The sequence below is a fragment of the Chenopodium album genome, chromosome 24 (genome assembly GCF_948465745.1).
Source record: "Chenopodium album chromosome 24, dcCheAlbu1.1, whole genome shotgun sequence".
Classification (NCBI taxonomy): Eukaryota; Viridiplantae; Streptophyta; class Magnoliopsida; order Caryophyllales; family Amaranthaceae; genus Chenopodium; species Chenopodium album.
Window position 1 is genome coordinate 30,878,147 of NC_137857.1, and position 11,848 is coordinate 30,889,994.

The 11,848-nt window shown below is 40.5% G+C and overlaps 1 protein-coding gene across 1 annotated transcript; it reads right to left on the reverse strand.

The window, feature by feature from the left end:
- Window positions 1–8,757: 8,757 nt before the first annotated feature.
- LOC145610810 (uncharacterized) lies at window positions 8,758–10,524 on the reverse strand. Its single transcript, XM_081666099.1, has 2 exons — window positions 10,233–10,524; window positions 8,758–10,112 (listed from the first exon to the last, which is right to left on the reverse strand). Exons 1-2 carry the CDS (start codon window positions 10,522–10,524, stop codon window positions 8,758–8,760), a joined length of 1,647 nt encoding a protein of 548 aa, XP_081522225.1.
- Window positions 10,525–11,848: the final 1,324 nt, after the last annotated feature.

Sequence of the window (11,848 nt, forward strand, 5' to 3'; positions counted from 1 at the left end):
GCCTGCAGAAAGCTAGATGGCGGTCAATGGAGCCCACTGTTGAATGATCTTATGTAATATGTTTAGGCAAATCTCAACAAGGACATATGAGAATCTGCTAGGTTTGAGGGGTAATAACAATCATACTACCAAAGGCATATAAAATAGCAATAAAGCAATAATAAAGTAATAAATAAGCAACGAAATAGCAATAAATAAAAAGAATGAATTCTATAATGAAAAGAGTAAGTTTAGAGATACAATACTGAATAAGGACTAGCCTCCTTCCTCAATAGGGATGAAGCTCCGTAGATAAATGATGAATAATTCTATTATATTTAGAGTATTAGTGCGTACATGAGTGCTTAAAATGTCTAATTATGCTTATTTATACCTAGGGAACTCTAGGGTTTACAAAGATATTCGAGATCTATTTAAAATGAGGAAGATCTTCTTGGTTTATCTCCTTCTCTGTTCTGTAGGTGTATCTTTGGCAAGTATCTTTGTGATTGATATCCTTGATGCTGCTTTCCTTGTTTACTCCAATCAAGCCGTTTTGCTTATTTTGTTGATGTCTTGCTTCTTGGACTGGTGCCCTAAACCTTATGGGTCGTATTACAATACGGGCCCAACAATTGCCCCTAATTTTTATTTCCAAATATTTGGAAGTGAAAATTACTTAAAGAAAATTCTGGAAACTATTTTGAATTTCAGAAATTGCTTCAACGGTTAACAAAATAGAAAGTGGTGGCGGTTTTAAGGCAACTTCCTCGATAACTGTGAAGGACGGTTTTATTTCCGTCTTTGGTATTTATTGGGTGTGCAGGCTGTTGTCTAATCACTTCAATTGTTTTGCCCCTAATTTCAATTTCATCAGGTATTTTCTCTCTCCTCTCTGTTTGCTCTGTTTTGCTTTGTATTTTCTTTTTCTTGTTTTTGTGATGGATGATCGTGTGAGAGTGGTGTTTGCTGGGGTGGATGAGGGTGTGAAGAAGCCGAACTTGGTGGCGCAGAACGTCTTTCCTGTCAAGGATACTTATCCTTCCACTGTTACGAAGGAGGAGGTCCAGAACATTGCTACACTTGCGCGTTTTCCTGATGGGGTTGTGGTGAAAATTCCATCAGCCAGGGAGAGGGCTGACTGGATTGCTCCTGGTTGGGTGTGTTTCTTTGAGTATCCCTTTGTAATTGGGCATACGTTTCCTTTTTCTGCTCTTGTTCGTCAATTTCTTTCTAGAGTTAGGGTTTCGCCTTGTCAGTTATTGCCCCAAACTTGGAGGGTATTGAGAATTTTGGATTTGCTGAGTGCGAAATTGGGTATAGAACTTGATGTGAGGGATTTGTGCTACCCTTACACTATCAGGACCAGTGGTAAAGGTCGGGTTGGTCTTCGCCTGAAGGATGGCGTTGGTCCTTTGGTGACTGATCTGGAGAAGGCGTTTGACAAAAAGTGGTATCACAAGTTCTTTTTTGTGGGGATTGATTCGTTGGGTGATGATTGTGATTTTTTTATTGACACTGTTGAGGCCGAAGGTATTTTGTTTCCTATTCTTTTATATTCTTCTTTCCTTCTTTGTTGATTTGGGCTTATTTGCCTGTTGATTGTAGTGAGTAAATTGAAGCAGCGCTCTCAGTCTCCATCCTTGATAGACAAGTTGTACGAGTTGAGTGCAGACGAGAGGTCTTTCATCAAATTGACGCAGCCTGAGGTAGTTGTTCAAATTAAGTCTTTGGACGAATCTGATTCTGAGCAAAAAGGTGCTCCAGCCATGTCTCAAGGTTTGTTTTCTTTCTCCCTTGTGAATTTTGATGTTGTATTGTGCTTATGCTTTTGTGAATACGTGGTTGGTTTGCTTTTGTGTTTTTATTTTTGAATTTGGCCGTTTCTTTGTTGAACACATTTGCGCGTATTTATTATTCTTAGTTGTTTGTTATTGACGTCCTTGCTGTATATGTTTAATGTGATCCTTGTTGTGTAAATTTGTTGTATTCCTAGTTGTATGTTCATTGACCCAACTGTATTCCCCGTAGATACAACAAGGTCACTGAGGTCTCATGATCTCCTTAGCTCATCCTCCATCTTGGGTCGTCTTAAATCTCGTTCGTCCCCCCAGACTTCTGAAGCTGTTCCCATCAAGATGGTTGCTCCTAGGGGTGCTGCACCTCCGCCTCCGCCTCGTGCTGGTCTTAAGAGGAAATTGGAGATGCCCATTGATGTTGACGCTGCTGAGTTTTCCTTTGACTCTCTTGCTCCACATGTGGATACCTTGTTGTTTCCCTCCTTCAAGGATCGCCAGTCTTCGATGACTTTTGCTGATCTTTCCCAAGAGGCGGCTGTTCAGTCCTTCCAGGTATGGTATACTCCAAAAAATTTTCGCATAAAAATCGACCTTATTGAAATATGCTTCTTTACCCTTCGTCTTTGCTGTGTAGAGTCTCCAGTCCTGCCTTGGTGTTTTAGGCAAGGTGTCAGAATTTTCTCGGGTGTATGAAGCTATGAAGAAGGAAGGTGATGCTTTGTCTGATAAGTACAAGGCTGCTACTGAAGCTTTGAAGTCTGAACGAGCTAAGCATCGGGACTGCATTTCTGAGCGGGACGGGCTGAAAAGTACCCTGAAGGAAGCTGCTAATGAGGCCATTGATGCTGCTACGTACTACTATGGGAAAGCACGTCTTGAGATGATGGAGGAATTTCAGCAAGGAAAGCATGAGGCTTGGGATTATGATGGTGATAAGGCTTCTTTTGAGAGGACGTTTCCTGAAGGGACTGCTGCTCTTGGTACCTTACTGTTGAGCTTTGCTGATGAGGAGGTGAATTCTCCTCATAATGAAGAAGTCAAGGATGCTCCAGAGGTGATGAGGCCTGTAGCTGAAGAGGTGATCCCTGCTGACAATATGGGAGAGAATTAGTTTAGCTGGTGCTGCGTCACCTTTTTTTAAAAAAAAAATGTACAACTTTGGATGCTGTTTTTGTTTACTGCCTTAGTGCAGTTTGGATAATTTGTTCTTCTTTTGTGCTACATGTTTGTAGCTGGATGCTTTGTTTAATTTTGTTGAAATGCAACTTAAGTATTTCTGTCTTTCTTGCTGTGCGATTCTTGTTTCTGCGTAGTGTGGTATGTTTACAATTGTATCACGAATGTATTACAGTTGTATTACAGTTGTATTACAGTTGTATTATACTTACATGTGTTTGTAAGTTCTGTGAGGGTGATATGTCTGTTCATTGCAGGAATGCCTTGTCTTTGTTCTGTAGTGAAGGGACTTCTTGTATCCTTGCAAAATAGAAGAAGGTGAGGGGTGGCCGTGGGTTTCCCCAACGGCCCTCCGATGCCAAAGTCAGTACTCGTAATGATCATAAAGTAAATTGACAAAAGATAAAGATAGATGAGTACCTTTCGTGCCGAGTCTGGCTGTTGGAGATTTTGTGTTTTTCTGTTTTCTGATTTTTTTGTGTTTTCTTTTTTTTTTGTAATTTAAAAGACAAAATAGGAGTAGCGATTGCGTACCTTCTTCAGAAATGATATAATTTTAAATGTGTTGCATTCCAGCTTCGTTGTACTTCTTTCCCTTCTGCATTCCTGAGTCTGTATGCTCCATTTCCTACTACCTTAGTGATTTCATAGGGTCCTTCCCAGTTGGGTGCTAGCTTTCCTGCGTTGACTTCCTTGGTGCTTTCGTATACCTTTCTGAGGACCCAATCTCCTAGCTTGAAGGTTTTGACTCTAACGTTCTTGTTGAAGGATCTTGCTACTTCTTGTTGGTATGCTTCCATTCTCATTTGTGCGTCTCCCCTTAGCTCCTCTACTGTGTCTAAATTGTGAATCAGTTCTGCTTGATTTCTCTCTTCTGTCATCAGCCCGTACCTTGCTGTTGGCACTTCTACCTCTGTTGGGATCACTGCTTCACATCCGTATACTAGTGAGAAAGGGGTATGACCTGTAGCGCCTTTAGGGGTTGTTCTGTCTGCCCACAATATGTTGGGTAGTTCGTCTGCCCACTTCCCTTTGGCTCCTGCCAGCCTTTTCTTCATGTTGGCTATGAGGACTTTGTTACTTGACTCTGCTTGCCCATTCGCTTGTGGGTATCTCGGTGTAGATGTGATAAGGGAGATGTTCCATTCCTTACAGAACTTGGTGGTCTTGTTGCTGATGAATTGAGACCCGTTGTCTGTAATGATCTCTGCTGGCACTCCGAATCTGCTTAGAATGTTCCTCTTTATAAATGAAATGACGTGTTTATCTTTGATCTCTTTGTATGCTTCTGCTTCAATCCATTTTGAAAAGTAGTCTGTCATTGCTAAGTACACTCTCTGTCCTGATGATGGTGGTAATTTTACTATATCCATTCCCCACTTCATAAACGGCCACGGTGTCAATGTTGGGTGTAACTCTTCTGACGGCTTGTGTGTCAAAGGCGCATGTTTTTGGCATGCTAAGCATTTCTTGGAGAACTCAACTGCGTCCTTTCTCATACTGGGCCAGTAGTATCCCATTCTGAGTGCCCTGTTGGCCAAATTTCTCCCTCCGGAGTGGTTTCCGCATTCTCCGATGTGTAAAGATTGTAAGACTTGTTGAGCTTCTTTTCTCTCTAGACATCTTAAAAAAGGTCCTGCTGCAGATTTCTTGAAGAGTACATTGCTGATTAGACAGTACTTGGAAGCTTTCTGGGCGAATGCTTGAGCTGTTACCTTCCCTGTTAGTTTCGTGTTGCCTAGGAGATATTCTCTCAGGGGTGTTATCCAACTATTGTCTTCATCCTCTGTAGGGCCTATTTGAGTTTCGCAGACACTCATAGTTGATTCTTTCTCTATGGCTGGTGAGAGTACATGTACTAATGGGATTGTTCCAAATTCTTCTGGATTGATGTTTGACCCCAAATTTGCCAATGCATCTGCTTCGGTGTTCAAGTTCCGGGGTACCTGTTCTATCTTGAACTCCTTGAATTCCTTGATGAGTTTCTTTGTGACTTCTAGGTAAGCAATCATTCTGGCGTCTTTTGCTGCATACTGTCCGTTGATTTGGTTCACCATGAGTAGGGAATCGGAAATTACTTCCAAGTGTTGTATCTTCATATCTCTTGCGACGGTTAATCCTGTAATGAGTGCTTCATATTCGGCTTCATTATTGGTAGCTTTGAAGTTACACCTTATTGCCTGTTGTAGGGAATATTTCAAGCATTATGATAACCCCAAACTTGAACCCCACTGTGATCATACACTAAAGTACGGTGGCGTTCCAAAGGGAAAGACAAAGAGCAAAAAGAGTCGCCAACAAGTTTTAAGGAACTTGTACCCAAAAGACAATCCAAAGGACCGTCAACTACTTCATAAGGTCTTGAACCAAATAGGGTCCGGGGATGAGGGTACGAATCCAATCTACAAAAGAAAGGACCCGCCCTATAAAATAGGCCTCTACTTTGTTCTGCTCGTATTCAAGTGCGCTTTTCGAATAACATGCAAACATTATATTAAACCTACCCTGTTTATCTATGTTGGTTGAATATTAATGCACAAATAATACTATTATTGGCGATCACTTGAATTAAAATCACATTAGCCTAAACCAAATTATTAATTATCTTATTAAGCGTGATTTCAAGTACAAATTCCCTTTAATCCTGCATAAAAGGCGTGATCAAGCAATAACAATAATATAAATCAAGCAACATAATAATAAACAATAAATAATAATAACGATGATAGCATGATAAGGCATAATAAAGCTTGATAATAATAGCAAAATCCTAGGCATGATACTAACAAGATTAATAACAAATCCTAGCATGTCACTAAGTAATAAAGATCAAAGCTTAGCTTTAAACCTAACATGGTACTAACATGATAACATGATATTAGAAATAAGCAAAGGCACCCTAAACATGACACTAGAAAGCATTAAAAACATCCTAACATGATACTAGGAATTAAACAATAATAAGCATGCTTTCTATATTGTTAAAGAAATAGGAAGTAAGCTAATTTACTTACTTTGAAGCCTCGTACCTCTTTCTAATAACAAAATACACAAGTTAGTAAACTTCAATGAAAATCAATAAACAATAATCAAATAATTGAAATCAAATTAAATAAAGTTTAGACTAGATTTGGACCAAACCCTCAGAAATTATCAAACCTTGCACGTCTAGGGCGAAGGCAACTTCGAACTTGGCTAGATGACTCTAAGTCTTGTGAATGCGGAATAATGTTTGAAAAGCTTGTTTAGAAAGAGAGAGAGAAAGAAAGCAAATATTGCTCAAGAGAGAAAAGAGAGAAGAATTGATTGTTGATAATTGATCATTCTGAAAACAGGAAATCCGGACACTATTTATAATGAAAATAATCCGGAAAAACACGGAATTTGATAAGGAATAAAACTCCACGCTGTCGCCAGGACTGGGCTCTGTCGCGACGCGACAATGTCTGTCGCGAGGCGACAGGGTTTGTCGCGCGGCGACAAAGTCTGTCGCGTGGCGATAGCCTGTATAAGCGCGTTTTTATCTTTATACAGAATCCGATCTTTAATCAACTTGATCTACGGAATCCGTACAGAAGATGAAATACGTTTTTAGGATAACAAAATAATATTTTATTCCAAATAAAAAACCTTTAAAGATAATTAACTATTAATCCTATCAATATTAGAACTAAGAAGAACTTTCTAGAAACTTCTAGAAAACTATAATTAATCCTAATAGCTTTAGGAATAATAATTAACATTGGGCCCTCCTCTAGATCATTGGGCCGCATTAAAATAGAACTCCGGCCCAATTTAGTATTTTGGCCATAACTTCCTCAATATTCATCGGAATTGGGCTTATAATATATCGTTGGAAAGGTCTTTTCAAGCCCCATCCAACTACACTATTATTGGACCTTAATCATGGACCAAAATAAACTGAAATGGACATTTTCAAATAAATAAAGCCGTTTTCAAAAACAGAGAGAAAAGAAATTGATTAAAACTAAAACCGCGACATTTGACTTTCGAATCACTTTCACTTCATTCGATTATGTTTCGACGCACAAGGCATTCATCACTGGGTTTGGTTTTGGGGAGACACAAATGGGTGTCTACACCTGTGCTATCTTGTCTCCTTGGGGTGATGTCAGTACTACTCCTAAGCCCACTCCTCGTATGTTTGCTGCACTATCTGTGTGGAGTGTCCATTTTTGTGTAGCTTTTGGTTCTTGTAAGGCTAATACTTCCTTTTGTGCTTCTTCTTCAAGTGTAGGGCTGAAGTCTGCTACAAAATCTGCTAAAGCTTGAGATTTGACCGCCGTCCTGGGTTCGTACTGTATGTCGTACCTGCTCAGATGTAGGGCCCATTTCTCCATTCTTCCTGACATTTCTGGTTTTCTCATGATGGCTCTGATAGGGTAGTTGGTCCGTACTTGTATGGTATGGCTTTCGAAGTATGGACGTAACTTTACTGAAGCGATGAACAATGCTAAAATGATTTTCTCCAGTAAGGCGTATCTTGTTTCCGCACTGAGCAAGGTCTTGCTGATGTAGTAGATTGGAAATTGTTCCTTTTCTTCCTCTCTTGTAAGGACTGCGCTGATCGTCCTTTCAGATACTGCAAGGTATAGTTGGAGCGGTTCTCCTTCTTTGGGTTTGGAGAGAATCAGCGGGTTGACTAAGTATTCTTTGAGCTTCTGGAATGCTTCATCGTGCTCTTGTTCCCATTTAAACTCCTTGTTCTTTTTCAACACCTCGTAGAAGGCTCTGTTCTTTTCTGAAGACTTTGAGATGAACCTGTTCAGTGCCGCGATTTTTCCTGTTAGGCTCTGTACATCCTTTTTGGACTTTGGTCGTTCTAGGTCTAGAATAGCTTTGACTTGTTCTGGACTGGCTTCTATTCCTCTTTGCGTAACCATGTATCCTAAAAATTTTCCTGACTGTACTCCGAATGTGCACTTTGTGGGGTTCAGCTTCATACCGTATTGCTTTAGAATGATGAATGCTTCTCTGAGGTCTCTAAAGTGATCTTCTGCCTTCTTGGATTTTACTACCATGTTGTCTATGTAGACTTCCATCGTGCTCCCAATTTGTTTTTCAAACATCTTATTTACCAACCTTTGGTACGCTGCTCCTGCGTTCTTCAATCCGAAAGGCATTACCTTGTAGCAATATATTCCTTGACTTGTGATGAAGGCTGTCTTTTCTTGGTCGTCCCTATGCATGAGGATCTGGTTGTAACCACTATAGGCGTCCATAAAGGATAACAACTCGTGTCCTGCTGTAGCGTCCACCATGGCATCAATATGAGGTAACGGGAATGGGTCCTTCGGGCAAGCCTTGTTTATGTCTGTGAAGTCTATGCAGATTCGCCATTTCCCATTCTTTTTCCTTACTACTACCACGTTGGCAAGCCACTCTGGATATTTTACTTCTCTGATTTTTCCTGTCTTCAATAAGTTTTGAATTTCTTCGTTGATGATCTTGTTCCTTTCCGGCGCGAATTTTCTCCTTTTTTGCTTCACTGGTGTGTGCATTGGATCTACGTTTAGCTTATGAGTGATGACCTCTGGGGGAATGCCTTGCATGTCCTCGTGGGTCCAAGCAAACACGTCTTTCTCTTCTTCTAGGAAGTCGTAAATTTATTGTTTGAGTTCCGTTCCGAGCTCTGACCCTATTCTGACTTTCTGATCTGGGTGTAAGGGATTCAGCTGGACTTCAGTAGCTTCTTGTTCTTCTGATATGCTCAACTTCTCTTGGCCCAGCTGATCCTCTGATTGCTATGCTGAACTCTTTTCTGCAGATGTTGCTTTCAGTGCTATCTTGTAGCATTCTTTAGCTTCCCTGGGTCTCCTCTGATTTCTTGAATTCCCCACCTAGTAGGAAACTTGATGACCTGATGATACGTAGAAGGGATGGCTTTCATTTCGTGTATCCAAGGTCTCCCCAAAATCATATTGTATGAGGACAAGGTGTCAATCACTAAAAATTTGACTTGTAGGTTGATCCCTTTTGCATATGTTGCCAATGTAATTTCTCCACTTGTCTTCTTGGTTTCCCCACTGAATCCCACTAACATTGTTGACTTGTTAACGATATTCTTCTCATCTATGTTCATGTGCTTCAGGGAATCCAGCATGATGATGTTTGCAGAACTTCCATTATCAACTAGGATTCGCTTGATCATGCAGTTTCCAACCGGGAACGAGATTACTAAGCCGTCATGATGACCTTCCACTGCGTCACTTTCTTCAAACATGATAAGGATGTCTATCTTCGATTTTTCCCTCTTGTCTGGTTGCTCTTTGTTACTTTCTTTTGCATGCCGCTTCGCTGCTGAATATGTTAGGCCGCATACTTCTGACCCTCCTGATATGAAACAGATGGTTTTGACAATTGGAGGTGGGGGTGGAGGACCTCCTTGCTTGGATTCTCTATCCTTCCCTGCAGCTTTAGATCTATCTGACAGGAGCTCTTTGAGGTAGCCCTTCTTTAATATGTATGCAACTTCCTTTCTGAGCGCGACACATTCGTCAGTAGTCTGACCTATATCTGAGTGAAAATCACACCATCTTGATGGATCCTTTTTCTCTCCAGGCCTATCACTCCTTCTTGGCCACTGAACAGTATCTCCCATCTTGTTCAAGGTTCTTATTACCCCTGCAGGGTTGACGTTGAAGCAATACTCGTGCAACTTTGGTGGGACTTCAGGATCTTCTCTCCAATCAGAGAATTCTCCTTCAACAGCGTTGACTGATCCTTCATCAAAACGGGGACGTTGATACGGCTTGAATCGGTGATCTCTCCTGGGGAAGTTGTTATTCCTTCTTGAGGGACGATCCTCATCCTTTCTGAGCTCTGAAGTCTTTCTTGCATATGCATCCTCTTCAAATCTGACTTGAGCCATTGCCTTAGCTTGTACATCTTCAAAGGTTGTGCATGGGTATTTGGTCAGTTCCTTGTAGAGCTCACTGTGAACTAGCAATCCTCTTCTGAATGCTTCAATAGTTGTGGGAGCATCGCACTTGTGTATTCCAATCTTTTCCTTGTTGAACCTGTTAAGGTAATCTCTCAAGGATTCACCACGTCTTTGCACAATACGGTACAGATCTGACGACTGTTTTTCTATCTTCCTGCTACTAGCGAACTGGATCTTGAATAAATTCACCATTCCTGCAAAAGATCGAATTGTCCCATTATCTAAATTAATGAACCAAGTTAAAGCTGGACCTGATAATGTGGCTCCAAAGCCTTTGCACATGATGGCCTCTCTAATGTCTCTAGGGATTGAACTGGTCATCATCTTCTGTTTGTACAAGGACACGTGCTCATCAGGGTCTGTTGTTCCATCGTACATGGCCATGCTGGGTGTGCTGAACCTCTTTGGCACTTCCACCATGGCGATTTCTTCTGAGAAAGGGGATTCTATATAGCCATCCGATGCTTCTTCCTCCATGGGCTTCGGCATTCCAGGGATTTTGGCGATCTTGGCTTCAATTGCTTTGAGGTATTCTTTGACCACCTTTTCTATCTTTCCTTCCTCAGATCCTTCTTGACTACTCTGCTTTTGGGTTCCTGCATTCATACAGTCCAGATCTAGGGTTGTTTCCCTAGAGTTAGATCCTTTTTCCCCGTTAGGGGTATGAAAGACACTTGCATGTCAAGCTGCATGGCTATACTTTCAGTGTTCTTCCTGGTATTAATGGTTTTGGAAGCGACTTATTGTATTTGGCTGCGGAGGGCTTCATTTTGCTTGGTGAGGTAGGTAAGCTTGGCTTCAGTTTGGACTTTTTGGGCTAACAGTGTTTCAATTTGGCTTTTTTGTTGGTCAAGGGTTTGACGGAATACGTTCATTCCCTCATTGATTTCGGCTATTGTAAAGGGTACTTGGTGCCCAGACATGGTGTCTGTATTGATTTTGGTTTCTTTTTGGTGAATTGGTAGGTTAATTGATTATCAGCCCCACGGTGGGCGCCAAATTGTTTAGGCAAATCTCAACAAGGACATATGAGAATCTGCTAGGTTTGAGGGGTAATAACAATCATACTACCAAAGGCATATAAAATAGCAATAAAGCAATAATAAAGTAATAAATAAGCAACGAAATAGCAATAAATAAACAGAATGAATTCTATAATGAAAAGAGTAAGTTTAGAGATACAATACTGAATAAGGACTAGCCTCCTTCCTCAGTAGGGATGAAGCTCCGTAGATAAATGATGAATAATTCTATTATATTTAGAGTATTAGTGCGTACATGAGTGCTTAAAATGTCTAATTATGCTTATTTATACCTAGGGAACTCTAGGGTTTACAAAGATATTCGAGATCTATTTAAAATGAGGAAGATCTTCTTGGTTTATCTCCTTCTCTGTTCTGTAGGTGTATCTTTGGCAAGTATCTTTGTGATTGATATCCTTGATGTTGCTTTCCTTGTTTACTCCAATCAAGCCGTTTTGCTTATTTTGTTGATGTCTTGCTTCTTGGACTGGTGCCCTAAACCTTATGGGTCGTATTACAATACGGGCCCAACATAATAGTAATTAATTCATTAATGAAATAAGTTTATTAAGTTCTGAATTTTGCAAAACTAGTTATTATTATTTTGTTATAGTTTATGGAAATCAATGACTAAGATGATTAAGATTATTTACTTACCAACAATCCAGAGTCAACCGGAGCACCTACCTCCACCTAGTTCGTCGGACTCCCAAATCTACCATCTATCCACTTGATAGGTTTACGCGTATAAAAGATGGAAATGTAAAGCACAAGAGGCTTTGGGTTTCAGATAGAAGAATCATGTCACGAACAAGCGAGTGCAAATGGAAGTGGTAACTAAGAAACGTTAGTGTAAAGCACAAGAAGAGGCTTTGGGTTTCAATTATAAGAATAATGTCTAGAACAAG